Below are 27,916 nucleotides of genomic sequence, written 5' to 3'. Positions count from 1 at the left end.
ATTTGTGGGTGCAGAGGGGAGCAGGCTGGAATTAGGGTTTTGAGGCTAGCAGAAAGAGTGGGGTGCAGAAGTAAGCGGAGAACAGGGCAAAAGAGGTTAGCACAGGGAGTGGGGTTATTATGCAGAGAGGAGCAGAGAGTGAGATCTTGGGGTGTGAAGATGATCAGAGAGGGGAGTTTAGGGGTGCAGAGATGATCAGAGAGGGAAGTGTTGCAGTGCAGAGATGATCAGAGAAGGGGGTGTTGGGGTGCAGAGATATTCAGAGAGGGAAGTGTTGGGGTACTGAGATGATCAGAGAAGGGGGTGTTGGGGTGAGAAGATGATCAGAGAGGGGAGTGTTGGGGTATGGAGAAGAGCAGAGAGGGAGATGTTGGGGTGCGGAGATGATCAGAGAGGGGGTATTGGGGTGCAGAAAAGATCAGAGAGGGAAGTGTCGGGGTGTAGAGATGATCGCAGAGCAAAGTTTTGGGGAGCAGAGATAATCAGAGAAAGGGATGTTGGAGTGTGGAGATGGTCAGAGAGCGGGGTGTTGGGGTGTGAAGATGATCAGAGAGGAGGGTGTTGGGGTGCGGAGATAACTAAAGTGTTGGGGTGGAGAGATGATCAGAGAAGGGTGTTTTGGTTTGTGGAGATGGTCAGAGTTTAGGGGTGTTGGGGTGTGGAGATGATCAGAGAGGGATGTGTTGAGGTGTGGAGATGATCAGAGGGGGGTGTTGAGGTGCAGAGATAAACAAAGAGGGAAGTGTTGGGGTGCAGAGAGGATCAGAGAAGGGGGTGTTGGAGTGTGGAGATGATCAGAGAGGGAGGTGTTGAGGTGCAGAGATAATCAGAGAGGGAAGTGTTGGGGTGTGGAGATGATCAGAGAGGGAAGTGTTAGGGTGCGGAGATGATCAGAGGGGGAAGTGTTGGGGTGCAGAGATGATCAGAGTTGGGGGTTGCGGAGATGATCAGAGAGGGGGTGTTGTGGTGTAAAGATGATCAAAAAGTACACCCCTCACATTTTTGTAAATATTTTATTATATCTTTTCATGTGACAACACTGAAAAAATGACACTTTGCTACAATGTAAAGTAGTGAGTGTACAGCTTGTATAACAGTGTAAATTTGCTGTCCCCTCAAAATAACTCAACACACAGCTATTAATGTCTAAACCACTGGCAACAAAAGTGAGTACACCACTAAGTTAAAAATGTTCAAATTGGGTTCAAAATGTCAATATTTTGTGTGGCCACCATTATTTTCCAGCACTGCTTTAATCCGCTTGGGCATGGAGTTCACCAGAGCTTCACAGGTTACCACTGGAGTCCTCTTCCACTCCTCCATGATGACATTATGGAGCTGGTGGATGTTAGAGACCTTGTGCTCCTCCAACTTCTGTTTGAGGATGCCCCACAGATGCTCAATAGGGTTTAGGTCTGGAGACATACTTGGCCAGTCCATCACCTTTACCCTCAGCTTCTATAGCAAGGCAGTGGTCGTCTTGGAGGTGTGTTTGATGTAGTTATCATGTTTGAATACTGCACTGTGGCCCAGTCTCCGAAGGGAGGGAATCATGCTCTGCTTCAGTTTGTTACAGTACATGTTGGAATTCTGAGCACTGACAGGCTGACCCCCCACCACTTCAACCTCTGCAGCAATGCTGGCAGCACTCATTTGTCTATTTCCCAAAGACAACCTCTGGATATGACGCTGAGCACGTGCACTCAGAGGCCTGTTCTGAGTGGAGCCTGTCCTGTTAAAAACCGCTGTATGGTCTTGGCCACTGTGCCGCAGCTCATTTTCAGAGTCTTTTTAATCTTTTTACAGCCTAGGCCATCTTCATGTAGAGCAACCATTCTATTTTTCAGATCCTCAAATAGTTCTTTGCCTTGTGGTGCCATGTTGAACTTCCAGTGACTAGTATGAGAGAGTGAGAGCGATAACACCGAATTTAACACACCTGCTCCCCATTCACATCTGAGACCTTGTAACACTAATGAGTCACATGACACTGGGAGGGAAAATGGCTAATTGGGCCCAATTTGGACATTGTCACTTAGGGGTGTACTCACTTTTGTTGCTAGCGGTTTGGACATTAATGGCTGTGTGTTGAGTTATTTTGAGGGGACAGCAAATTTACACTGTTATACAAGCTGTACACTCACTACTTTACATTGTAGCAAAGTGTCATTTCTTCAGTGTTGTCACATGAAAAGATAGAATAAAATATTTACAAAGATGTTGGGTGGGGGGATTAACTTTTGTGAGATACTGAATGTGTGCTGCTGTTACTCACTTACAGACTGGTTGGCTTTTTCCCCTGATCTCAGCTCTGAATGGTAAGTGAAATCAGGGAGAAAAAAAAGCCAGAGCTGGGTTGTGTTTACTAACATACAGAGATCTATGCTGTGACTGGCCACAGAAATCAGCAGGTTCACAGCCAAAATCGTCGGCTGCAAGCCTGCTGACAAACTTGTGCTGTGTCCAACTACAGCATGAGAGGCAGGGGGCATGCACCTGTAAACCTGGAAATTGGGCGCGATATATGGGTACATCGCGGTGTCCAGGGGAGCCACTGGCCAGCAATTAAATTACTACTGGGCGGTTGGCAGGTGGTTAATTAAAGCCAACATCATGGTGTGTTCTGGGTGACATCATTGACCAAATAGGGTCCTGTTCCTTAGATTACATTCAGCTAAGAGATCGGTAGCTTTCATTTGTAAGGAGCAATAATTGGGAATGTGTCAATGGCTTGTACCTGCAGCAGGTTGTTTGCCATCATATATCATGGCTGACAGGGCTCTAAATCACTTGTTTGGTATTGGATTTACACTATGAGGCTTTTTTCCCCTAATGTTTTAAAAAGTTACTTTTATTGCTTTATACGCCTATTGTTACATCACTGCTACAAGTCCTCTGCATACATCAAATTTACCACCTTACACAGTGTATTCCATGTGCTTATCTTTGAGAGACACACAGACCATCATTGGCAGACTTCCCTGTTGTTTGTGTTTTGGGAGGGAATGTGGATTGTGCCTGTCTGACCTCACATTGTTCTGTCTGCCTTAAGATAAGCTTATTATGGGATGTATATGTGTATGTGGATTGGCTGCTAAGGGGGAGGGGGGATTGTCCCACAGTGTATATCTTTGTGTACACTGTATGGGAGTGTAAAACTCTGTTTTCATTGGATTGTGAATGTCAGGGCCTGTTTTCAACAAGATCCACCTGGGCGGTAACCTTGTGAGGGAAAACTGTATAAAAGTCTGTTTCTTGTTCAATAAAATTGAGTTATACTTCACCCTCAATCTAAAGTCCTGTCTCTTATTGGGGGGGATCTACTACAACGGATTGCTATGTCCTATCTGTAGGGCAGTGATATCTGTACAAGGAATCAAAAAGAGAAGAGCGCACGGCCTCCCGAGCATAATACTGTTTTATTGAAAACATACAGGAAGCTTGATACAATTTATATTCACATTTAGAAGGACAATTGTGGACGTATACAGTATATATATGTGTACTCCCCTCTCCTGGATCGCCGCTGCAAGAAGTTTGGAGGTGACAAACCTCCACCTCCAGACCAGATGGCAGGTTCCGGGTCCTCCTGTACAGAGATCTGGTATGCTCACTAGAGTGCACCTGTGCCCAGACCAGCCGGAGCTGCGCATGAGCGTTGGGGACTTCCGGAAGACAATGGGTAAGGGAGAAAGATGGAGAGGCCAATGCGCAACTTTGACGGTATTCACCGTCACTAGAGGTGAGGAGGAGATACTTAATGGTTTGAATTGCTTCAGATGGGACAGTAATATTTGTCAACCATATCTTCATATAGAAATATGAAGATTTAATACCACCTTACCGCATTCCATGTGCTTATCTTTGAGAAACACACAGACTGTCATTGGCAGACTTCCCTGTTGTTTGTGTTTTGGGAGGGAATGTGGATTGTGCCTGTCTCATTGTTAAATGTTAATGACCTCACATTGTTCTGTCTGTCTTAAGATAAGCTTATTATGGGATGTATATGTGTATGTGGATTGGCTGCTAAGGGGGAGGGGGGGATTGTCCCACAGTGTATATCTTTGTGTACACTGTATGAAAGTGTAAAACTCTGTTTTCACTGGATTGTGAATGTCAGGGCCTGTTTTCAACAAGGTCCACCTGGGCGGTAACCTTGTGAGGGAAAACTGTATAAAAGTATGTTTCTTGTTCAATAAAATTGAGTTATACTTCACCCTCAATCTATAGTCCTGTCTCTTATTGGGGGGATCTACTACAACGGATTGCTATGTCCTTCATACTCCCATGGATAATCACTAAGCTCTTGTAAGAGCTTGTGTAAGAGCTTGTTTCTGTTTCTACTGCACTCTCTGGGGAAAGAGAGGCTCACCCACGGGAACCTGGAGCCTTGTCGTAGGTCCAGGGTGGGTAGGAGACAGCAAGACCCTAACCAAGCTGTGGCCATTCGTGGGGTCTGAAGTGGTTACGGTGTCTGGTGGAGTGCTTGGAGCCCTCGAGAAGCACTAGGAGCATTCGTCAACGGAGGTACCAGGTCGGGGTGTCGGTTGATCCATTACAGCAACCATGTAGGTTGCTATGACAGCACGTTTTGGATGTGTGGTCTCCTTCCTCAGGTCACCTGATTGTCCTTTTAAATGTGAGTGAAAATTTTATCAAGCTTCCTGTATGTTTTCAATTAAGCAGTATTAAGAGCTCTTCTCTTTTCGATTCCTTGTACAGATTTCCTTTTCCACCTCCCAGTGGATATTTAGGAGAGCTGCAATGATCTAGCATTAGCCAGCCTTGATGGGATTTTTTGATTAGCGCACGAACTGGTGACTTTTATTGTTTTTGATGTTTGAGGCAGTGATGGTGAACCTTGGCACCCCAGATGTTTTGGAACTACATTTCCCATGATGCTCAACTACACTGCAAAGTGCATGAGCATCATGGGAAATGTAGTTCCAAAACATCTGGGGTGCCCAGGTTCGCCATCACTGGTATAGGGTTTTCTCCAGGCCAAAATTTTTAATTTTCTCATGTGTATAAATAAAGCTTAACACTGGCCCATGTAGGGATGTTGTGCCTGCACGGCATGGGTTACCTACTCGCTTTGTCTAAGGGTGAATACATCCTTTGATCGTCGAGGAAATGGCGCTCCCCCACTATCAGCAGTGAACTGTTTCTGGGGTCTTCATATCCAGAGCCAGTCTATGGGCATGATGATGTTTGCAACATTCCATTGCACAAGAGTGCTAGACTGCAGGGGGGGGGGGGCGCTGCAGGAACCTGTCTTGTGATAGGAGGATCAGAGGATTAGGTGAGTATATCTTGGCCAGTGGTGGCTGGTGCTCCAGGAAGAAGGACCTGCCCCCCATATCCCTCCAGCCTGCACCACCACATCTCTACCCCCCGCCCGCCAGCCCACCAGTTTACTTACCTTGTTCCTCCAGAATGACAGGTGGCGGCGGCCCCCTTAGGCTCCTTCCGTTCTCTTCTTGGTGGCCGTCTCTTCCCCCATTCTTGGCCAATAGCATACCTTCTCCTTTCGCCAATTTGGGAAACAGGTCTCATGACCTGCTTCCTGATTGGCTAGGAGGAGAATCAGAGTGCCAATAGTGAATATCCATTTGCTATTGTCACACAACTGGGTGGGCTCAGGGTGCAGTGCTCTGTGCCCCTAGCCCACCCTTTTTTGAAGCCTATTAGAGCCTCTGGCTCTAATCAAGTGCTTAAAAAAAACCCTTTGGAATCCATGCGTCCGGCACCCTGCATGTAGATTAGGGGGCCGGACGTATGGATAGGGGGGTGGCGCACATGCGCCCCCCATTGGACAGGCCGCCACTGATGTTGGCCTCCAATCCCCTAGACCAGAGATATGCAAACTGTGGCCCTCCAGCTGTTGCAGAACTACAAGTCCCATCATTCACCTGCCTCTGGGTGTCATGCTTGTGGCTGTCAGAGTCTTGCTATGCCTCATGGGACTTGTAGTTCTTCAACAGCAAATCCCTGCCCTAGACAAAGATTAGCAGTTAGCCCATTCAGTGCGGGCACATTGCATTGGGAAAGAAATTGGCCGAAGTTCAGTTTTATATAAAATAAAATAATAAAATGCAGGAGAATTGTGAAGGTGTCTCCTCCATGTTTCTTACAGTATGGCATCATTGATAATATTCGGTTCTGCACTCTACTTTTGGTAAAAATGCAAAGATTTGACAACTCAACCTGACAATTTTTATTTTCAAAGTGGCCAAAGAAATGTCAGGTGAATGTGAAGGGAAGGTAGCATTCACCTTCATTCACGCATAGGGTGAAAGTTACAATAAAGACCTTTTCTACTGAAGAAGAGATGTTATCACATGGCGGGGAATCCATGGTCAATGTTGGACAGATGTCCATGATTTCTGATTATTAATATGGTGATAGTTGCTGAAAGGATATTGGGCAAATTTTGGGGCAATGTCAAGTATATTGCCTCCCAAATCGCTTACAGACCCACTTTTGCAACTTTCTTTTTATAATCACTGGACAAACTTTTAAAAATATATTTATTTAATTTTTTTTTTGTTTTTTTGTTTCTTTTGCCTTTTATATATACAGATAATTAGGTCACTCTTGCAAGACAATGTCATGGAAACATTCACCCCAATCACTAAATAAATAAATGCCTCACTTCTGTATCATAACTAAGTTATTGATGAATGGATAGGCCCATAGATGAAATGTGAACATGGATCTGGAGCTGAACTGGTTAATAATAACGATATCAGCTTGATCAGAAATGTCATTTTCTGTAAACTTTATTTTTACGATCTCACAGGGATGTCTTCTGTCATCTGTATAATCAGATCAGAGAAAGGAATTGTATGAGCAGCTGGCAGACTGCGCTCCTCCTCCCTCCATCCTCCCCCTCCCTCCATCCTCCACCTGCTCACCTGGATCATTCTATCAGTACACAGTATAGTTGTGTGAATACACAGAGGACGTTGTCACCTGGATACATAATTACAGAGGTGTCACCTTCTTAGAAAGATCACAGCTCCTCTCCCGCCCTCCCTGCCGGGACTCTCCTGGGGCCCCTCCCAGCTAAGTGAGGATTATTGATTACAATGAATGGCAATGGGATGGTTTTCATAGCAGAATGCAATGATTTTATTATAACTTTATCCGTACCTTCCCGGGGGACGCTGACACTGAACACTCCCAGCACAGCGAGGAGCACATGAGACACAGAGACAGGAAAAGTTATACACAATTATACAATATATGTCAAATAACTCAATACGATAGATAGATAGATAGATAGATAGATAGATAGATAGATAGATAGATAGATAGATAGATAGATAGATAGATAGATAGATAGATAGATAGATAGATAGATAGATAGATAGATAGATAGATAGATAGTATAAATTTGCTGTCCCCTCAAAATAACTCAACACACAGCCATTAATGTCTAAACCGATGGCAACAAAAGTGAGTACACCCCTAAGTGAAAATGTCCAAATTGGGCCCAAAGTGTCAATATTTTCTGTGACTACCATTATTTTCCAGCACTGCCTTAACTCTCTTGGGCATGGAGTTCACCAGAGTTTCACAGGTTGCCACTGGAGTCCTCTTCCACTCCTCCATGATGACATCACAGAGCTGGTGGATGCTAGAGACCTTGCGCTCCTCCACCTTCCATTTGAAGATGCCCCACAGATGCTCAATAGGGTTTAGGTCTGGAGACATGCTTGGTCAGTCCATCGCCTTTACCCTCAGCTTCTTTAGCAAGGCAGTGGTCATCTTGGAGGTATGTTTGGGGTCGTTATCATGTTGGAATACTGCCCTGCAGCCCAGTCTCTGAAGGGAGGGGATCATGCTCTGCTTCAGTATGTCACAGTACATATTGGCATTCATGGTTCCCTCAATGAACTGTAGCTCACCTTTGCTGGCAGCACTCATGCAGCCCCAGACCATGACACCCCCACCACCATACTTGACTGTAGGCAAGACACACTTGTCTTTTTGCTCCTCACCTATTTGCCACCACACACGCTTGACACCATCTGAACCAAATAAGTTTATCTTGGTCTCATCAGACCACAGGAGATGGTTCCAGTAATCTGTGTCCTTAGTCTGCTTGTCTTCAGCAAACTGTTGGAGGGCTTTCTTGTGCACCATCTTTAGAAGAAGCTTCCTTCTGGGATGACAGCCAGGCAGACCAATTTGATCCAGTGTGCGCGTATGGTCTGAGCACTGACAGGCTGACCCCCACCCCTTCAACCTCTTCAGCAATGCTGGCAGCACTCATACGTCTATTTCCCAAAGACAACCTCTGGATATGACGCTGAGCATGTGCACTCAACTTCTTTAGTCGACCATGGCAAGGCCTGTTCTGAGTGGAACCTGTCTTGTTAAACCGCTGTATGGTCTTGGCCACCGTGCTGCAGCTCAGTTTCAGGGTTTTGGCAATCTTCTTATAGCCTAGGCCATCTTTATGTAGAGAAACAATTCTTTTTTTTTCAAAGAGTTCTTTGCCATGAGGTGCCATGTTGATCTTCCAGTGACCAGTATGAGAGAGTGAGAGCGATAACACCAAATTTAACACACCTGCTCCCCATTCACACCCGAGACCTTGTAACACTAACGAGTCACATGACACCGAGGAGGGAAAATGGCTAATTGGGCCCAGTTTGTACATTTTCACTCTTGGGTGTACTCACTTTTGTTGCCAGTGGTTTAGACATTAATGGCTGTGTGTTGAGTTATTTTGAGAGGACGACAAATTTACACTGTTATACAAGCTGTACACTCACTACTTTACATTGTAGCAAAGTGTCATTTCTTCAGTGTTGTCACATGAAAAGATAAGAAATAAAATATTTACAAAAAATGAGAGGGGTGTACTCAGTTTTACGTGAGATACTGTATATAATCAGTCTAGACAGTAAAAAAGTCTCACACATGTGGTATCCCCATTATTGGGAGGGGGAGCAGAATTAATTTTGGGTTTTAATTTTAAGTAATTCTAAGCTGTGTATGAGAAATATCCTATTATTGACAACTTTGTGTAAATAAATAAATAAATAAGTAAATAAATAAATAAATAATAATAATAATGATAATTTTCTTTCTGTGTTTTCCAAAAACGTGTGGCAAAAAAAAATTACACTTTTAAAAGACTTATTATGCCTTTCAGAAAATACCTTGGGGTGTTTGCATTCCAAAATGTGGTCATTTTGTGGGTGTTTTCACTGTCCTGATGCTCCAGGGCCTCAAAAAATGTGATAGGTAGTCACAAAATTAGATATGTATTTTATGCCCCTAGAAAGCCTGAAGGTGCTCTTTAGATTTTGGACCCCTCTATGCATCTAAGTTGTGAAAAAGTCTCACACATGAGCTATGCCCATACTCAGGAGGCATAGCAGAATGTGTTTTTGGGTGTAATTGTAAATATGCCTAAGCTGTAAGAAATAACTTGTTAAAATGAAAACTTCTTCATTTTTCAAACAATTTTGACAAAAAAATTACAACTTAAAAAACTCACCATTCTTCTTACTAAATGCCTTAGATTGTCTATTTTCCAAAAATGGGTAATTTGGGGGTGATTTGTACTGTCCTGGCTTTTTAGGTCCTCAAGAAATGAGATGGGCAATCAGTACATCAGTATTGATCTGATTGATTTAAAACACAAACTTAGAAAAACTTTTATTTTTTTTTTTTACTTCTCTGTATTTTTTTCACTTATATAACAAAAAATAAAAAAAACTTGGTGGTGATTAAATACCACCAAAAGAAATTTCTAGCTGAAAAAAAAAAAAGATACACATTTCATTTGGGTACAGAGTTGCCAGCCTGAGTAATTGTCATTCAAAGTATGAGAGTGCTGAAAGCTAAAAAATGTCCTGGGCAGGAAGGGGGTGAAAGTATCTGGAATGAGGTGGTTAATGGCTAAGCGCAATGGGGTGAATTTACTAAAGGCAAATAGGCTGTGCACTTTGCAAGTGCAGTTACACTCATTTTCCCCAGAGCTTTGTGAATGTGGTGAATAGGGATGGACGAACATTGGCCGGGGTGGTTCGCGAACGCCAGCCGCAAATTTTCTCAAAAGTCCGCCTGAGTTCGCGGCGGGCCCCATTGACTTTAATGGGAGGCGAACTTTAAAAACCTTTAGGTCGTATTTGCAGCCACAAAAGACGTACTAGCTGTGCACAAATAGTCCCAGCACATGGACAATGTCAAAAAAGAAGTATTGCAATTGAAAAAGTTGCCCTAATTTTTTTTTTTTTACAGCAAAAAATATATATATTTTTTTCATAAATCAGCCAGAACTGACAGCAGCCGGTAAATACATTGTCTAATACATATAGGGTCCATTCACACATCTGTAAAATGGGTCCGCATCCATTCCACAATTTGGCGGAACCTTTACAGACCCATTGATTTTCATTTCCAGTCAGAAAAATTAGGCATTCACAGGATAAAGAAGTAAGTGTCGGCCATTCCAGGCCCCAAAAATTAGCCCACATGGGTTTAACTGACAGCAAAGAACTTTGTTTTCGATGGCTAGAGGTACAGTAGGCGTTCACAGGATACATAAGTAAGTGTCGGCCTGTATAGGCTCCAAAAATTAGCTAACATGGGTTGAACTGACAGCAAAGAACTACATTTTTGATGGCTAGAGGTAGAGTAGGCGTTCACAGTATACAGAAGTAAGTGGCGGCCTGTATAGGCTGCAAAAATTAGCTCACATGCGTTGAACTGACAGCAAAGAACTTCGTTTTTGATGGCTAGAGGTACAGTAGGCGTTCACAGTATACAGAAGTAAGTGGCGGCCTGTAAAGGCTGCAAAAATTAGCTCACATGGGTTGAACTGACAGCAAAGAACTTAGTATATGATGACTAGAGGTACAGTAGGCGTTCACAGTACACACAAATAAGTGGCGACCTGTATAGGCTCCAAAAATTAGCTCACATGGGTTGAACTGACAGCAAAGAACTTAGTATATGATGGCTAGAGGTACATTAGGTGTTCACAGTATACAGAAGTAAGTGTCGGCCTGTATAGGCTGCAAAAATTAGCTCACATGGGTAGAACTGACAGCAAAGAACTTCGTTTTTGATGGCTACAGGTACAGTAGGCGTTCACAGTATACATTAGTAAGTGTCGGCCTGTATAGGCTCCAAAAATTAGCTCACATGGTTTGAACTGACAGCAAAGAACTTCGTTTTTGATGGCTAGAGGTACAGTAGGGGTTCACAGTATACAGAAGTAAGTGGCGGCCTGCATAGGCGGCAAAAATGAGCTCACATGGGTTGAACTGACAGCAAAGAATGTAGTATATGATGGCTAGATGTACACTAGGCATTCACAGTACACAGAACAGTAAGTGTCGGCCTGTATAAGCTGCAAAAATTAGTTCACATGGGTTGAAATTACAGCAAAGAATGTAGTATGTGGGGGGGCGTGTCCTAAGATGGCGCCGGGAGCAGACGTGTTCTAACTGAGCTCCCGACTCCGGCGTCTAATCCTGTGACTCACCCAGGTTGATTCCCCTGCTTGGTCCCCTGGGTTCGGCTGCGTCCATAGTCTGATGCTGGTCTGATGTTGGTCTCCAGAGCGTGGGCAGCAAGGGGATAGCTGGAGGCTGGGCTATCCAGTTATTGGCTGTATCGGCTGCTGCGGGGTGTGTGTGGGCTGTTTCCGGCTGCCCTGGAGGTTTGTGTGGCTCGTCTGCTCCTTCGACCCTCCTTGTTGCTGCTCCTTCATCCCTCCTTCGTAGCCGCCCTGAGGTACTGGAAGCCGGAAGTCGGATTGCTGCGGTGTTGGCTGGGACCGGGGTGGCGGGACTGACTGGAGCGGTGTGAGCTGCCGCGGTGTGCGGCTTGTACGTCCACTGAATTAGACGGCTGGTGTGCTGAACAACTCTCCTGTGGCTCAGCTAGCAGGATCCTTGCCCACTGTACTGTAGCAGGTAAAGAGGAGCAGGCTTGGTTAGGAGTCATTGAATTGTTTGCACTGGCTGTTTTCCTATCCCCCCTGAGGAAGCTGATTAGCTGGATCCTATCTGAGAAGACTGCTCGAAGGGAAGCACACACTTCACTGCATATTGCCAGCCTGCCACACCAACTATCTTTTACTCTCTGGGCACAGTATACGTTCATGCGGTATTAGACATATACAACATATACAACCTATGCAACAAATTTAACAAAGCAGACTGAAATCAAGACTGGATGGACTTAAACCTCCTGAATCCTTTTTTTTTTTTTTTTTTCTTTTGGGGGAAGGAATGCCCAAAAATAAAGGGGGTGTACAGACACGCCGTGCAGTTGTGACATCACCGTCTAAGTCTACGGTAACCATGGCGTCTCAGACCGACCAAACAACAGTGACCGGGGGTGCAGAAATACCTGCAAGTTTAGATACACTTATGCATGCCATAGTAGACTGTAAGACAGCCTTGACCTCTAAAATTGATTGTGTACAAACAGATATAGGACTTATCCGTAAAGATATGGATAATTTTCGAGATAGAGTCACCGAGATGGAAATGCGAGTTTCAGAAGTAGAAGACACACAGAAAGGTTATAACTCGGACATTCAGCTGCTCAAAGCCAGGGTTAAGCAACTGGAGATACGAGCAGAAGATGCAGAGAACCGTAATCGTAGGAACAATCTACGGATTATTGGTCTCCCGGAGGGCTCCGAGGGTGTAAACCCGGTGTCCTTTATTGAGCACTTACTCCCGTCCATCCTTCCAGATGCTAAGTTCTCTGCTTTTTTTTCAGTGGTACGTGCGCATCGTATACCAGCGAAGCGAGGGGCTCCTGGCTCCCCTCCCCGCACCTTTATTCTGAGGTTCCTTCATTATGGGGACCGGGACACTGTCTTAAGAGCGGCCCGCTCTCAGGGTGAAGTGAAATATGAGGGTGGTAAACTTTTTATTTTTCCAGATTATTCTGTTGAAACACAGCGTCAGAGGAAATCATTTGATCAAGCCCGTTCTAAGTTAAGAGAAAAGGGGTTGAAATATAGTACTTTGTTCCCGGCTAAATTGCGGGTTCAAGATGGTGAACATGTGCTTTTTTTTTCTTCCCCTAAAGAGATGTTATCCTGGCTTGAGACAAATAAGTAAGACTGGAACTGAATATTTTTTTTTTTTTGGTTTGTCACAGTTTACTTTCCCAAATTTTACCCGATATCTGGGTGACTCAAGATATAAGTACTTTCTGTCCTTTTTGAACGCCGGAGTCTTTTTCCCCTCTCCCCTTTTTTTTTCCAAAAGAGGGGGGGGGGGGTAAAATAGCGCCTTTTTTTTTTACACTTACCCTCTAGGGTGGACTATGAGGTCCGCGGTGGGTGGGATACAAACCCTCTCCAATTTTGGAGAGACGGGTGGGGTGGGGGGGATGGGGATGTTTGAACACTACTCTGTTAATGTATTTATTGTATTGTTTAGTCATTATACTTTTTTTTTTTTGGCACTGGCACACAAACCTATATATACAAAAATTGCTAGTTAGAACGCAGATGAACACCGAAAGGAGCAGCCTCCACCCGGGTCCTGGGGAATACTATAATATTCATTGCTCATTATTTATTTTTATTTTTTTTCTTTTTTTTTTTTTTTCTTTTTTTTCTCTCTTCCTTTATACAATGTTTTTATGAGTGGAGATGGATTCTTTAAAGGTGATTTCTTGGAACACTAGGGGTTTGAATTCCCCGCAGAAACGCTCCTTAGTGTTCCAATATTTAAAATCGTTTAATCCCCATATATGTGTCCTGCAGGAGACTCACTTGTTGGGTACTCGAACGCTGGCTCTCAAGAAACCATGGGTCGGGCATCACTACCACTCTACTTTTTCTACGTATGCTCGTGGAGTCAGCGTTCTTATCCATAAGTCTCTCCTGTTTAGACTACTGGATCTCTCCCTCGACCCGGATGGACGATTTGTTTTGCTCAATCTGCAGATATTATCTTTTACTTTATTGCTGGTGGGGTTATATAACCCCCCACCGGCTTCAGTCAAGCTGCTACATAAAATCTTTAAAGAAATTGCTAAATATGAGAATGATAATATACTTATTGTGGGTGATTTTAATATGGTTCCAGACTCGAACATGGACAGAATGACTGGAGATTCTTCCACCAGATCAGATCTGGCTGAATGGGCTGAGACTTATGGGTTAACGGATTTATGGCGTTGGCACCATCCCCATTCTAGGGAATATACCTGCCATTCTGCTACTTATAAATCCTTTTCTCGAATTGATTTAATGTTTGCAGGTGGCTCACTCCTATCTCGGGTGCGGGAGATTCGGGTTCTTCCTCGTGGGATTTCCGACCATGCTCCACTTCTTTTAAATATGGAACTATCGGGTAACCCCTCTGATAGACTATGGCGATTATCCAGATATTGGATTTCTGACCCTGATATAATCCTTTTAGTCATGCCTCAAGTAACGGCCTTTTGGGAGATAAACCCGGGCACATCATCAGTAGCTATGGTCTGGGACGCCTTTAAGGTCTGCACCCGGGGGTATTATCAGTCAGCTATTGGGAAGATCCAACGATATAGACGAACAAATTTATTACAAAAAGAAAAAGAGGCTAGAGATATGGAAAATTTGTATATTCAAACTCGAGATCCCACTCATTATACACGATTTCAATCTTTGACCAGGGAGGTAATGGGAATACGCACAGCTCTTACACAGAAAAAATTGCTTTCTCAATCTCAACGTATTTTCGTACAAGGAGAGTATAACGGTAAAATACTGGCGCAAATTTCTAGGGAACAGACAAGTGGGTATAGTATAGCACATATTCAGGATCAATCAGGTATTTTTCATTCTAATCCAGAAACTATTAATCACAAGTTTATGGATTATTATCAGGCCCTATATAATACTAGGATCAACTATTCAATAGATGAATTGGATCATTACTTGCAGGCAGTGGACTTTCCGGTCTTAATTGATAGAGATAGGGCCAAATTAGATGCCCCTATTACTCTCTCGGAGATCCAGGAAGTGGTGGCTTCCTTACAATCTGACAAAACACCAGGACCGGATGGAATTTCTGTTGAATTCTATAAGGCCCATATGGACCTCTTGGGCCCGCATCTATTAGCCACTCTTGCAGGTTCCCTAAATGACGGGGAACTCCCTAAAACAATGAGCGAAGCCGTTATCGTCGTGATCCCTAAGCCAGGGAAGGATCCATCATTATGTTCATCATATAGACCTATCTCTTTATTGAATGTAGATGGGAAGATCCTTTCAAAGATCTTGGCCACTCGACTTAATAGTGTTATTATAGATTTGATTCACCCGGACCAAACCGGATTTATACCTGAACGGGGCACGGATATCAATATCCGGAGATTGTTTACACATATGGCCTTGGCGTCGGGGGAGGGAGCAGGTGTGGTCGCCTCCCTCGACGCCGAGAAAGCATTTGACTCTGTTGAGTGGCCATTTCTTTGGAAGATCCTAGCTAGCTTTGGGTTTGGTCCTAACTTTGTCTCATGGATTAAGCTTCTTTATGGGAATCCAACGGCTAGGGTCCGCACTAACTCATCCCTGTCGGATAAATTCCCTCTATTGAGGGGCACCCGACAGGGATGTCCGTTATCCCCGGCCTTGTTTGCCTTGGCTTTGGAGCCGCTCGCGATTATGTTGCGGGCGGACCCACAAGTCCGAGGCATTAAAGTGGGGGTCATTGAAGAGAAGTTGTCCTTATATGCAGACGACACCTTGATCTATCTGGCTGATGCCTCTACTTCATTACATAGGGCCCTACAATTATTCAACATTTTTGGTCGGTTTTCAGGTATATGTATTAACTGGTCTAAGTCTGTCCTTTTTCCATTACACCCATCGGTACCTTTAATTGATACTCAGACACCGTTGAAATGGGTACAGGATATGGTGTACTTAGGTATCAAAGTGGGTCCAACACTGGATGTGTACCAGCAAAATAACATCGACCCTTTAGTTTTACAATTAAATAAAAGGTGTGCGTCATGGCGCATGCTTCCCTTGTCCCCGGTTGGCAGAATTAACTTATTAAAAATGAGTTATCTTCCGAAATTTCTGTACTTTTTTCGTAACTCCCCCATTGATATGACTAGAACCTTTTTTTCGAGATTAGATAGTATGGTGACAACTTTTGTATGGGCCGGGCGTACTCCACGAGTCGCAAGGCGCACGTTATATCTTCCTCTTGAAAGAGGAGGTTTAGCGTTTCCTAACTTCAAGCTGTATTTTTGGGCGGCTGTACTGGTGACGGTCCGGTGGTGGTTCTCCCAGCCCAAAACTAACTCCGCAGTTACATTAGAAGCGGCATTGCTGGGCTCTTATGCGGCCCTTAGTAATCTGGTTTTCCGGGGTGAACGGGCACATCCTCAAATAACCAGTCTGATGAAGACGGTGCTGCGGATATGGACTCGGGCGCGGGCGATATATAATACACCTCTACATATATCCCCCCACACTCCGTTGTGGGGTAATCCTAATCTAATACATCTGTATCAACTTCCTGATCCCCAGCTATGGGCAGCCAGAGGGATTGTGACTATGAAACATGTTATTAAAGATGGAAGACTTCAAGGCTTTGACGCTCTCCAGTCTACCCATTTATTGCCTCCCACTATGGGGTTTCGTTACCGCCAGCTTAGTCATGCTATGCGGGCTCAGTTCCAAGGCCCTGTTGTCTTGGAATCAGACCCTTTGGAGAAAATGCTAACTTTTAAGGTAATAGGGAAAACTCTCTCTGCTATACATTTTATACTCTCAACAGATCATAATCAGTCTCTTGAGAAAACCTATAATAAATGGAAGGATGACATCCCAGATCTGACTGTCGAAGATTGGGAGGACTCGGTTAATAATTATATCCCTTCAATGATAGCGGCTAGGGACAGATTCATACAACTCAAATTCTTACATAGAGCATACTACACGCCGCAACGTCTTGCTAGGATATATCCTATGAAGGATCCTTTGTGCACCAGATGTGGACATGAAATTGGTACTTTTTTACATGTTGTTTGGTCGTGCTCTGAGCTGGCAACCTTTTGGAAAGCGGTGACGGATACTATTGGGGAAATTTTTGACACTATGATTCCTTTGGACCCAAAGGTAACTTTATTGAGTAACCTTACAGAAGTGGCCGGGGATAAATATGCCAAAATGTGCATTATGTATACCCTGTTTTATGCCAGGAGAGAAATCCTTTTGCGATGGAAGTTACCTGAACCTCCCACCCGATCAACCTGGATAGCTGCCGTCACTAAGACACTTCCATTCTACCGTTTTACATACGGTAGTAGAAACTGCCCAAAAAAATTTGATAAAGTGTGGTCAGCCTGGATTGATGCTGTAGGTGTGCCAATGTCACCTGTTTCATAATGATAGAAGCACGAACTTATTTACTAATTGATGACATTCTATTTTTTTTTTTTTTTTTCTCTTTGTCCTTAGATTGCTTTATTGATATTCCCCTTCTCTTCCTCTCCCAAATAATTTTTTTTTTTTTTTTGTGTTTGTATGTATGGATAATATTTTTTTTTTTGTGCAGAGTAATGTATTGTAAATATTTGTCTTGTTTACATGTCTAACAATAAAATAAAAAAAATTTAATTGTAAAAAAAAAAAAGAATGTAGTATGTGATGGCTAGAGGTACAGTAGGCGTTCACAATATACAGAAGTAAGTGGCGGCCTGTATAGGCTGCAAAAATTAGCTCACATGTGTTGAACTGACAGCAAAGAACTTCGTTTTTGATGGCTAGAGGTACAGTAGGGGTTCACAGTATACAGAAGTAAGTGGCGGCCTGCATAGGCGGCAAAAATTAGCTCACATGGGTTGAACTGACAGCAAAGAATGTAATATATGATGGCTAGATGTACACTAGGCATTCACAGTACACAGAACAGTAAGTGTCGGCCTGTATAGGCTGCAAAAATTAGTTCACATGGGTTGAAATGACAACAAAGAATGTAGTATGTGATGGCTAGAGGTACAGTAGGAATTCACAGTATACACAAGAAAGTGGCGACCTGTATAGGCTCCAGAAATTAGCTCACATGGGTTGAACTGACAGCAAAGAACTTAGTATATGATGGCTAAAGGTACATTAGGCATTCACACAGTATACAGAAGTAAGTGTCGACCTGTAAAGGCTGTAAAAATTAGCTCACATGGGTTGAACTGACTGCAAAGAACTTCGTTTTTGATGGCTAGAGGTACAGTAGGCGTTCACAATATACAGAAGTAAGTGGCGGCCTATATAGGCTGCAAAAATTAGCTCACATGCGTTGAATTGACAGCAAAGAACTTAGTTTTTGATGGCTAGAGGTACAGTAGGGGTTCACAGTATAGAAGTAAGTGGCGGCCTGCATAGGCGGCAAAAATTAGCTCACATGGGTTGAACTGACAGCAAAGAATGTAGTATATGATGTCTAGATGTACACTAGGCATTCACAGTACACAGAACAGTAAGTGTTGGCCTGCATAGGCTGCAAAAATTAGCTCACATGGGTTGAACGGACAGCAAAGAACATAGTATATGATGGCTAGAGGTACAGTAGGCATTCACAGTACACAGAACAGTAAGTGTCGGCCTGTATTGGCCCCAAAAATTAGCCAGTCAATGGACATGAAATGCCTTTTATGCCGCTGAATTTAGCGAAGACAAGGACCAGGAATTGTTGTGGGTTGATGGCGGTCTGGCAGATATTTGTGGCCTGTGATGAGGAATTGAATGAAACATGGTCTACTGGTGGTCACTTGTGTTGAATTCCTCAGAGATCCATGCCTCATTCATTTTTATAAATGTGAGGTGGTCTACACTGTCATGAGCTAGGCGAGTGCGCTTATCGGTCTCGATCCCCCCTGCTGCGCTGAACGTCCTTTCGGACAGGACACTGGACGGGGGGCAAGCCAACAGTTCCATTGCAAATTGTGCAAGCTCTGGCCAGAGGTCAAGCCTGCCCACCCAGTAGTCCAGGGGTTCATCACTCCTCAGAGCGTCCACATCGGCCGTTAATCAGTGCTAAAAATATGCACTGTCACTGTAATAATGACACTGGCAGGGAAGGGGTTAACACCAGGGGTAATCAAAGGGGTTAAATGTGTACCTAGGGGCGTGTTTCTAACTGTGGGAGAAGGGGCTTGTAAAATGATCATAGAGACATGTGTTCCTATACAGAAGGATCACAGGCACTCTGTGATCATTCCAGGGAAAAGAACGTCAGCTGTGTTTACAACAGCTGACCATCCCTCTCTCTCAGCGGGGAATGATCGCGGGTGTCAGTCGGCAATTGGAGCCATCTTCCCCGTGTTGCCGAGTGGGGACGGAAGCGTGGCGCCCTCTTGCCCCCAGCTGCAGGCGCGTGACCAACGTATGCCTGCATAGGTTCGCGCAGGAGCGGCTGCCTGCCGCAGTATAACTGTGGCAGGCAGTGGTTAACCGGTTAATTGTATTATTTTTATCATTTTATTTTAATTTTTTTACAATGTCACTGACTATGACTCTGTCCATTCAGAAAAGGAAGGAGCTGGTAAATTACATATTTACCGACCCCCTTCCTGGTTCTCTATTGTGACACATCTCCCGCAGCAGCCAGCAGGAGAGCAAAGGGAGCACAGTGTGGGGGGGGACCAGGAGAGCACACAGGGGCCCAGAGGCAGCAGAACACAAGTGAACTGGATAGGAGGAGTGGCGGGGGCAGCATACAGAGGAACCAATCTCCTCCATTTTTGTCCTGCAGCTACAGGAGCAAAAAGTAGGAAAGTGATTTCTCTACATGCTGCCCCCACCGCCCCTCCTATCCAGGTGTACAGGGGAGCCGTACATGCCCCCTGGAGCATGGGGCCCAGTTGCAATTGCAACCCCTGCAACCCCTGTAGTTATGCCCCTGGACTGATAGCTAACCCTTCAATTGTCATCACATTGTCATCACATTATCTACTGTTTTTCTATTAACTTAGGTCTTTTTTCCTTACATGACATGTACAGCAGGGCAGTCTAGTACCTCAAGTGCATAGGGGTCACCTCCAGCCAATGGTCTTTTCTTGATACCCACTAATCCATAGATATGATCATTTAAAAGCACTTTGGTTGTGGCCTTCCCTTCGCTGCCATGGTTTGCTTTATCAGAGCAAGAACAGCCTGACAAGGAAAAATAATAAAAACCATAATAAAATAGTGATGGCCGGTGGTAAAATGACTGGGTCTGCACCAGCGTTTGGCTCTCACTACTATGAAAGAGTAGGGGTCTGTGGGGTCTCTGCTGAAGATCTAGTGCTTAGATTCTGTTCCTCAGTCCTTTAACTACTTGCCGAGCGCCCGCCGCAGACATACTGCAGCAGGCTGGCTCGGATGCGTGAACCGCCGTACCTGTACGGCAGTTCGCGAGAGCGCTCTTGGGGGTGCGCTCACGCCCCCATTAGCCAACGGGGAAGCTGACTCACCGGGCCAGTGGCCGTGATTGCCCCTGGGCACCCCCGATCACTCCCTGTGGAGAGAGAAGGACTGTAAACACATCAGACAGATGCTCTCTCAGGAACCAGCACAGAGCGCCTGTGATCCTCCTATTTAGGTCTCTGTGTTGATTCCACAAGCCCGTACCCCTCACAGTTAGAAAACATCCCCTATGCATACATTTAACCCTTTGATCGCCCCTGAGTTAACCCCTTCTCTGCCACTGTCATTAGTACAGTGACAGTGCATATTTTTAGCACTGATTACTGTAGTAATGTCACTGGTCCCCTCAAAAGTGTCAAAAATGTCAGTTAGGTGTCCGATCTGTCCACCGCAATGTCACAGTCCCACTGAAAATCGCTGATCGCCGCCATAACTAGTAAAAAAAATAAATAAATAAAAATGACATCAATCTTTCCCGTAGTTTGTAGATGCAATAACTTTTGCACAAACCAATCAAATTACACTTATTGGGATTTTTGTTTACCACAAATATGTAGCAGAATATTGGCCTAAAATGATGAAAAAAAATAGATTTCTACATGTTTTTTATTGGGAATGTTATATAGCAGAATGTGAAAAATATTGTTTTTTTTTCCAGAATAGTCGCTATTTTTTTGTTTATAGCGCAAAAAATAAAAATCGCAGAGGTGATCAAATACCACCAAAAGAAAGCTCTATTTGTGGGAAAAAAAGGACATCAATTTTATTTGGGTACAGCAATGCAAAACCGCACAATTGTCCGTTAAAGTAACGCAGTGCCGAATTGCAAAAAAATGGCCTGGTTATTTAGGGGGCAAATCCTTCCAGTTCAGAAGTGATTTTATTTGGGTACAGTGTCGCACAACTGCGCAATTTTCAAAAAATTGCCCGGTCATTAAGGGGATGTGCACTATTCAAATCTGGTTCTCTCTGTCATTCAGAAATGGTCTTTGTAACCCATTAGGGACACCCCTCTCTATACTCTCACCTAGGTGATATTCCTTGTAGCCATCACCTCTGTGAGGCAAGTATCAATACTTTTTTTTCCCAGCATTGCTTCCCTTTCTCCTGGCCCTTGTTTCAAGATGGGGGGATTTTGGGGTTTCCATTTCTTTTCAGGTAAACAATGAGGAAGATAGATTTGCAACCTCATCCCATGCAGCGAAAGCCAACTTTTCGAAGATTAAGGAGACTAAAGCCCCGTACACACGTACCGATGGTCGGCATACAAATGTTCCTCTTTTCTCCCCGGGATGTCGGTGTCTGCTGAAAAGTGCAAAGACAGCACAAGGACAGCACAAGAATTTTGTCCGCCGACTGCAGAAGTGATGTCATGTAATGGTTAACTTTCCCTGTGTTTTCTATTTTCTGAGCATGCCCAGTCTTGCAAATCTGCGGTCTGTCGGCCGAATTGTGTACTGACAGGCGAACAATCGTCCGTTCTGGTGTCGGCATACAAAAATTTTCATGTTTGCAAGAAAGACTTTTGTCCGCGGATTGTGCGCAGACATCTGTCGGAGGCACCATACTAACACGCGTACAATCGGCAGATCCTTCGTCCACCGACGTTTGTATGCCGACGATCGGTACGTGTGTACGGGCCTTAAGATATAGAGGAGATCCCATTCGAATTGAGGGGAGGCAGCCAACATTCTTTGAGGATACAAGTGAAGATGAGACTGAATGGGGTTTGGACTACATCTTCTATGCATCCTCAGACTATGGACCACGCCAACGACTCCTTCAATCAGAGAAGTTAAATCAGACCTACTGAACCTCCTGAGAAAGGAATACCTTGATAAGGCCATTAAGGATTACCATACCTGAGCCGGCTTCTCCAGGAAATGGGACGCCTTTATCGGCAAAGAAGTGTCGATTAAAGACACCTCCATATCGACCCAGCATCAACATCTGAGAGACCTTCCTCTCCACACTCCCTCTTCCGCACTTCTTCCCTTATGTCCCATGACAGCCACCAAGTTCATTAGAAATCTATCAATTTCTGGCGCTTAATGTCCCCCCCCCCCCCCGATTATTCTCAATACTCATTACCTCTTAGTCATCAGACGACCGTGTTTGTGCTCGGAGACACTGGAGAATAGACTCTCTAAATTATGTTGGTGATTTATATATTGGACTTCAGACTGTCTGAGCTCTCTGATAGCTCATTGCATGCAAAGCATTAGAATCCGTATATACTCGAGTATATACTCGAGTATAAGCCGACTTTTTCAGCATGTTTTTTCATGCCGAAAAAGCCCCCCTCGGCTAATACTCGAGTCACAGCCTCACTTACCTTTTCCCCGGACAGTGCGCATGCGCCGCCGCCACTCGGGATAGCCTGTACACGTTCGCCTATTCCTGGGCAGACAGCGCATGCTCGGTGATGTGTTGGCGCCGGGCGGCGCCATTTTTAAATGCAAGGCGGAAAGGTAAGCGAGACTCCTCCGCAGCCCCTGCATATCTTTAGGAGATGTAGTGCTGCAGGCATGGTACAGAGATTCATATTCAGACGGTGCATGTGCGGTGATGTGTTGGCGCCGGGCGGCGCCATTTTTAAATGCAAGGTGGAAAGGTAAGTGAGACTCCTCCGCAGCCCCTGCATCTCCTTAGGAGATGTAGTGCTACGGGCATGGTACAGAGATTCTCCTGTACCATGCCCGCAGCACTGCATCTCCTGTGCCATGCCTGTAACATTTGTGCCATGCCTGTGTACCATCTCCTATGCCATGCCTGTGTACCATCTCATTTGCCATGCCTGTGTACCATCTCCTGTGACATGCCTGTACCATCTCCTGTACCATGCCCGAACCATCTCCTGTACCATGCCTGTACCATCTCCTGTACCATACCCACAGCCCTGCATCTCCTGTACCATGTTCGTAGCCCCTGCACCATGCCAGAAGCTCCTGTTTTGGGTCTTGTGGTGGTCCAGTTGGGTCCAGTAGCTGCTGCATTTCCCACCCTAGGCTTATACTCGAGTCAATACATTTTTTTCAGTTTTTTTAGGTAAAATTAGGTGCCTCAGCTTATAATAAGGTCGGCTTATATTCAAGTATATACAGTATTTTTGGAGGGTTATTTTAAATGTTTTATCTTTACACAGCGCTGGTTTTAGTGTGTATGATTTGGAAGCCCGTAGGACTGGGGTGATTGTTACTTCTTAATATTTTTAGCGCTTTCTTTCACACATCTGACTATAAGATCTAGGAGATTACAGACATACCACATTATTGGTTCTTATGAGTGAAAACATCAAATGAAAAAAAACACATTCAGCTCCTCGGTTGTTATAAAATACAGGTAATGCTGCTCCAGGTGGGTCTGCTGGGCTAGAAATGAACAAACATCCAAACCAAGGTGCCACTGCTGCAGAAAATCATGGATGAAAAGAATGAGGAATGGCTGTACTTCCCATAAGATGCAATTTCAAAAATGTTTATTCAGGAGAAAATTAAGTAAAATAAGCACAGATGGTACAAGGCTTACAGCAGGGGACAAAAGGTGACGCGTTTTACACGACTTGCGTGCTTTGCCAATCCTTGGTTGTTATAATTCTGATGTTAATGTCTTCTTCAAAACAAAACTTATAATGGATCAATGAGAACCTGAAATCTGTTTTTGCTTTGGACGTTTTCATATCAGGATCTGGCAAAGTCTAGGGTACAAGTGTTGTAAAGTGTATTTAGAATACACTAAGCAAAATGTATTTATTAATATAGCCAGATACATCTACATACCATATATTTAAAGTGACACGGACACAAAAATAAGGACATTACAAGCAGCTTCAAAAGGAACATGTTTAAGATGTATCTTCTGGGAAGGTGGTGAGTTAAACCTTTCCTCTCTTGATGAGCAATGAGTGGCTTTCGTACCTGACACTTTAGGTTGTTTTGGATTCTTTGTCCCCCCTCAGGTCTCTATGGTTCATCCTCACTAAGTGACTACATTGTTCTGTAGTGATGTAACGGCTGGTGGGAGGAAACACTACACCCAGTAGGGGACAAGGTTTCCAACCAATCCAAAGTGTTGTGTCCAGAGCAAAAATTAGATTTACTGTCCAACTGAGAGGTAATTAATAAATGTTTACACATAACAGTGTTCAATCTCAATACACTAACAAAGTGCTAAAATGACCAATAATAGAGATAATGCTATAACTACTGGTAACCCAGTGTTACTCCATACATATTAGTGAATAACTGTTTTTGTATTCAGGTCAGGTCTGAACAGAATTATGTAACATTTTGAGAAAAATATACAGCCAAGAAGTCCAGAATTTGAAGCCATTATACCAAAAACCTCCACAGCCACCATGTTTTTCCCTTTGGTGCTCAGATAGGCCGGGATCATGGCAATCCAGACACTGCAGAACACCAGCATGCTGAAGGTGATGTACTTGGCCTCATTAAAACTGTCCGGTAATGTCCTGGCTAAAAAAGCGATCATGAAACTCACAGCTGCCAGAAGTCCCATATATCCCAGGACAGAGTAGAAGCCGATAACGGAACCCTCATTACACTGAATGATGATCTTCCCCTGATAAGAGTGAGTGTTCCGATCCTGGAAGGGGGGAGAAATAGACAACCAAGTGACACAGATTATTACTTGAACCAGTGAAAAGATGCAAATGATAACACTGGGCAGCTTGGCTCCCATCCATTTTCTCCAGGGGCTCCCAGGTTTGGTGGCTTTAAAAGCAATACACACCATGATACTTTTGGCAAGTAGAGAAGAGACGGCAACTGAGAAGATGACACCAAAGGAGGTGACACGCAGCATGCAGGTCTCATCTACTGGATGGCCGAAGAACAAGAAGACACAGAGGAAGCTCAGCATGATGGAGACCAGGAGAAGATAGCTCAGGTTCCGGTTATTAGCTTTAACAATGGGGGTGTCCTGGTAATGTATAAAAATCCCCAATATTAAACCAGTCAGAAGACAACAGAGGATGGAGACAGCTGAAAATACTGCAACAATTGTGTCATCAGTGTAGGAGAGAAACTCCACCGATTTTGGAATACACCGATCCTTCTTCTCATTTGGCCATTCTTCATCAGAACATTTCATGCAGTTTTCACTGTCTGCAGGAAGAACAATACAAACACAATGAGCATCGGAGTCAGAGCTTCTGAGAAATCTATTTTCTTGTCTTGTCACACAGCTAGCAATCAGATTTCTATCATTGTGGGAGAGTTAATGAGTTCTGCCCTTTCCCTGCGGGGCAAGACATCGTGGCGGAGCAAGGTGGTGGCCTTTCCTGAAAGCAAGCTAAACAGTTCAGTCGCAGATCACCTGTAGCAGACATTCCATTTGCTGTGTGGGTACCTGTACAGATATCACTGGGTCCTTCGGTTGCCAGGTTGCCAGTCGGGCATCCTTCAAGAGCCTATTGAGGACTAGGAATGAACTTCGAGTTAACAGAATTCGACTCGAACATCGGGCGTTCATATGATCACTGAGCACATAAACAAATGAGGCCGTTCACTTGAAATTTGCCCCGCCGACGCAACCGAAAAATAGAAAAGAAAAAAATGCTCCCGCCACTTCAGACGCCTCCGGCGTAATAAGCTGCTGGAGCTGTAACAGCTCTTTTATAGGAAATGGGCGGGGACACAACCTGGTTGCTCCACCCCTTCTGATGTGACATCAGTACTTTATTCACTGCACCTGAGCAGTGCATTATGGGGCTCTAATGACGTCAGATTCCTATAAAAAAGCTGTCAAACTCAAACAGTTCATTACGCGGGAAGCGTCTAAAGAGACAAGAGCTTCTTCTTTTTTTTTTTCTATTTTTTGGGTGCGGCGGACAACGTGATTGACATAGATTTACATCGGGGGACACTATTTTTTTATTTTTTTAATAAAGGACTTGTCAAAAAACTGGCTTTTGTCTTTATTTTTTTTGTTTTTTTTGGTGATTGGGTAGGGGTACGATGTACCCGATATTCATTCACATAGGGGGGCTGGGATTTGGGGGATCTTGTTAAAGGGGACATCCAGATTCTGATAAGCCCCCCATCCACAGACCCCCACACCCACAGCCCAGGTTTGTCGGGAAGAGACCCCTGTCCCCATCAACATGGGGACAAGGTGCTTTGGGGGGCACCCCAAAGCACCCTCCCCATGTTGAGGGCAAGTGGCCTGGTATGGTTCAGGAGGGGGGCGCTCACTCGTCGCCACCCCCTTATCCTGTCCAGCCAGGTTGCTTGCTAGGGGTCTGGTATAGATTTGGGGGGGGGGACCCCACACAGTTTTTTTTTTCAATTTGGCGTGGGGTTCCCCTTAAAATCCATACCAGACCCAAAGGGTCTGGTATGGACTGGGGGGGACCCCACAGCATTTTTTTCATGTTTTTTATCTGTATTGCCGGGAGCAGACAATACATTACAGCAGCGAGCAAGTTTAAAAGACATTTTTTCCTTTAGAAATGTTAGTATTGCTGCAGCAGGCTCCATACATCGCACAAATGCACCACTTTACAGGCAATTTAAAAAAAATGTTTGCTGTGACCTAAAAAAGTGTTATCTGGAGTTCAGCTTCAATGTGTTAGTCAATTCCATCTAAATCCTCTAGTCTGTCTAACACTCCCCTCCCCAGACTTATAATACTGCTGTCCAAAAAAAACTATATTGTTGCTGTTGATTGTGACAGATCAGACATTGATTTATGCAGACTTGTAAGGCTATGACAGGTGCACTTTATACAATGCAAAAAAATATCTTTTTGCATTTTTCGCAGTCCCGCAAAAAATCGCAGATCGCCGCCATTACTAGTGAAAAAAAAACAAAAAAAAAACAACAATAAAAATGACATAAATATTTCCCCTAGTTTGTAGACGCAATAACTTTTGCACAAACCAATCAAAATACGCTTATTGCTATTTTTTTACCAAAAATATGTAGCAGAAAACAAATTGACCTAAAATGTTAAAAAAAATATATATTTTTATTTATTTTTTTTTTTTTTGGGGAATGTTATATAGCAGAATGTGAACAATAACTTACTAACAAATACAAACTCTACCGGAAATGTTGGAGATCTCTCCTTCCGGACACGAGGCGCACTCATAGCAACATTTATGAATTGAAGATCCAAACTTTTTCCTGCTGCCAGGTAAACAGGGATCTGAGCATCGAGATACAGGAGGCTGAAATCAGATATCATTATTATTATTATTATTATTATTTTGTAAATGTCCAGCAAATCTCATTAGAATATACAAACAAAGTGTTACAAATTGGAATCAGGTTTGGGTTTGCCTCCACCATGGGTAGAGTTCTGCTGGTCTGAAATCCATTCAGGGACAATATTTTGGGGTTTTCCTCCATCTGGGGTGTTTACTGATATCTATTGTATGTCTCTGTTTTGGGTTAAACTCCTTTTTTTTTTTTGGTGCAAGGATTCCGTTTAAAAATAGAGGGTTTTGGTTTCGGGGTGATGTTTTGGGGGTTTTCAGATTTT

At 44.0% G+C, this 27,916-nt stretch overlaps 1 protein-coding gene across 1 annotated transcript in view; it reads right to left on the bottom strand.

Moving 5' to 3' along the window:
* Positions 1-24,643: 24,643 nt before the first annotated feature.
* Positions 24,644-27,916, bottom strand: part of LOC309566744 (vomeronasal type-2 receptor 26-like) — a gene marked incomplete at its 3' end in the record, with an annotated part of 381,835 nt that continues 378,562 nt past the window's right edge. Inside the window, exon 2 of the mRNA XM_082272019.1 lies at positions 24,644-25,536. Coding sequence (XP_082128145.1) covers positions 24,644-25,522 — 879 coding nt within the window. The 5' untranslated portion in view covers positions 25,523-25,536. The remainder of the gene's footprint in view (positions 25,537-27,916) is intronic.

The sequence above is a fragment of the Pelophylax lessonae genome (assembly GCF_965119305.1).
Source record: "Pelophylax lessonae genome assembly, chromosome: 1".
Taxonomy (NCBI): domain Eukaryota; kingdom Metazoa; phylum Chordata; class Amphibia; order Anura; family Ranidae; genus Pelophylax; species Pelophylax lessonae.
This window is presented reverse-complemented; position numbering and strand designations above follow the sequence as displayed.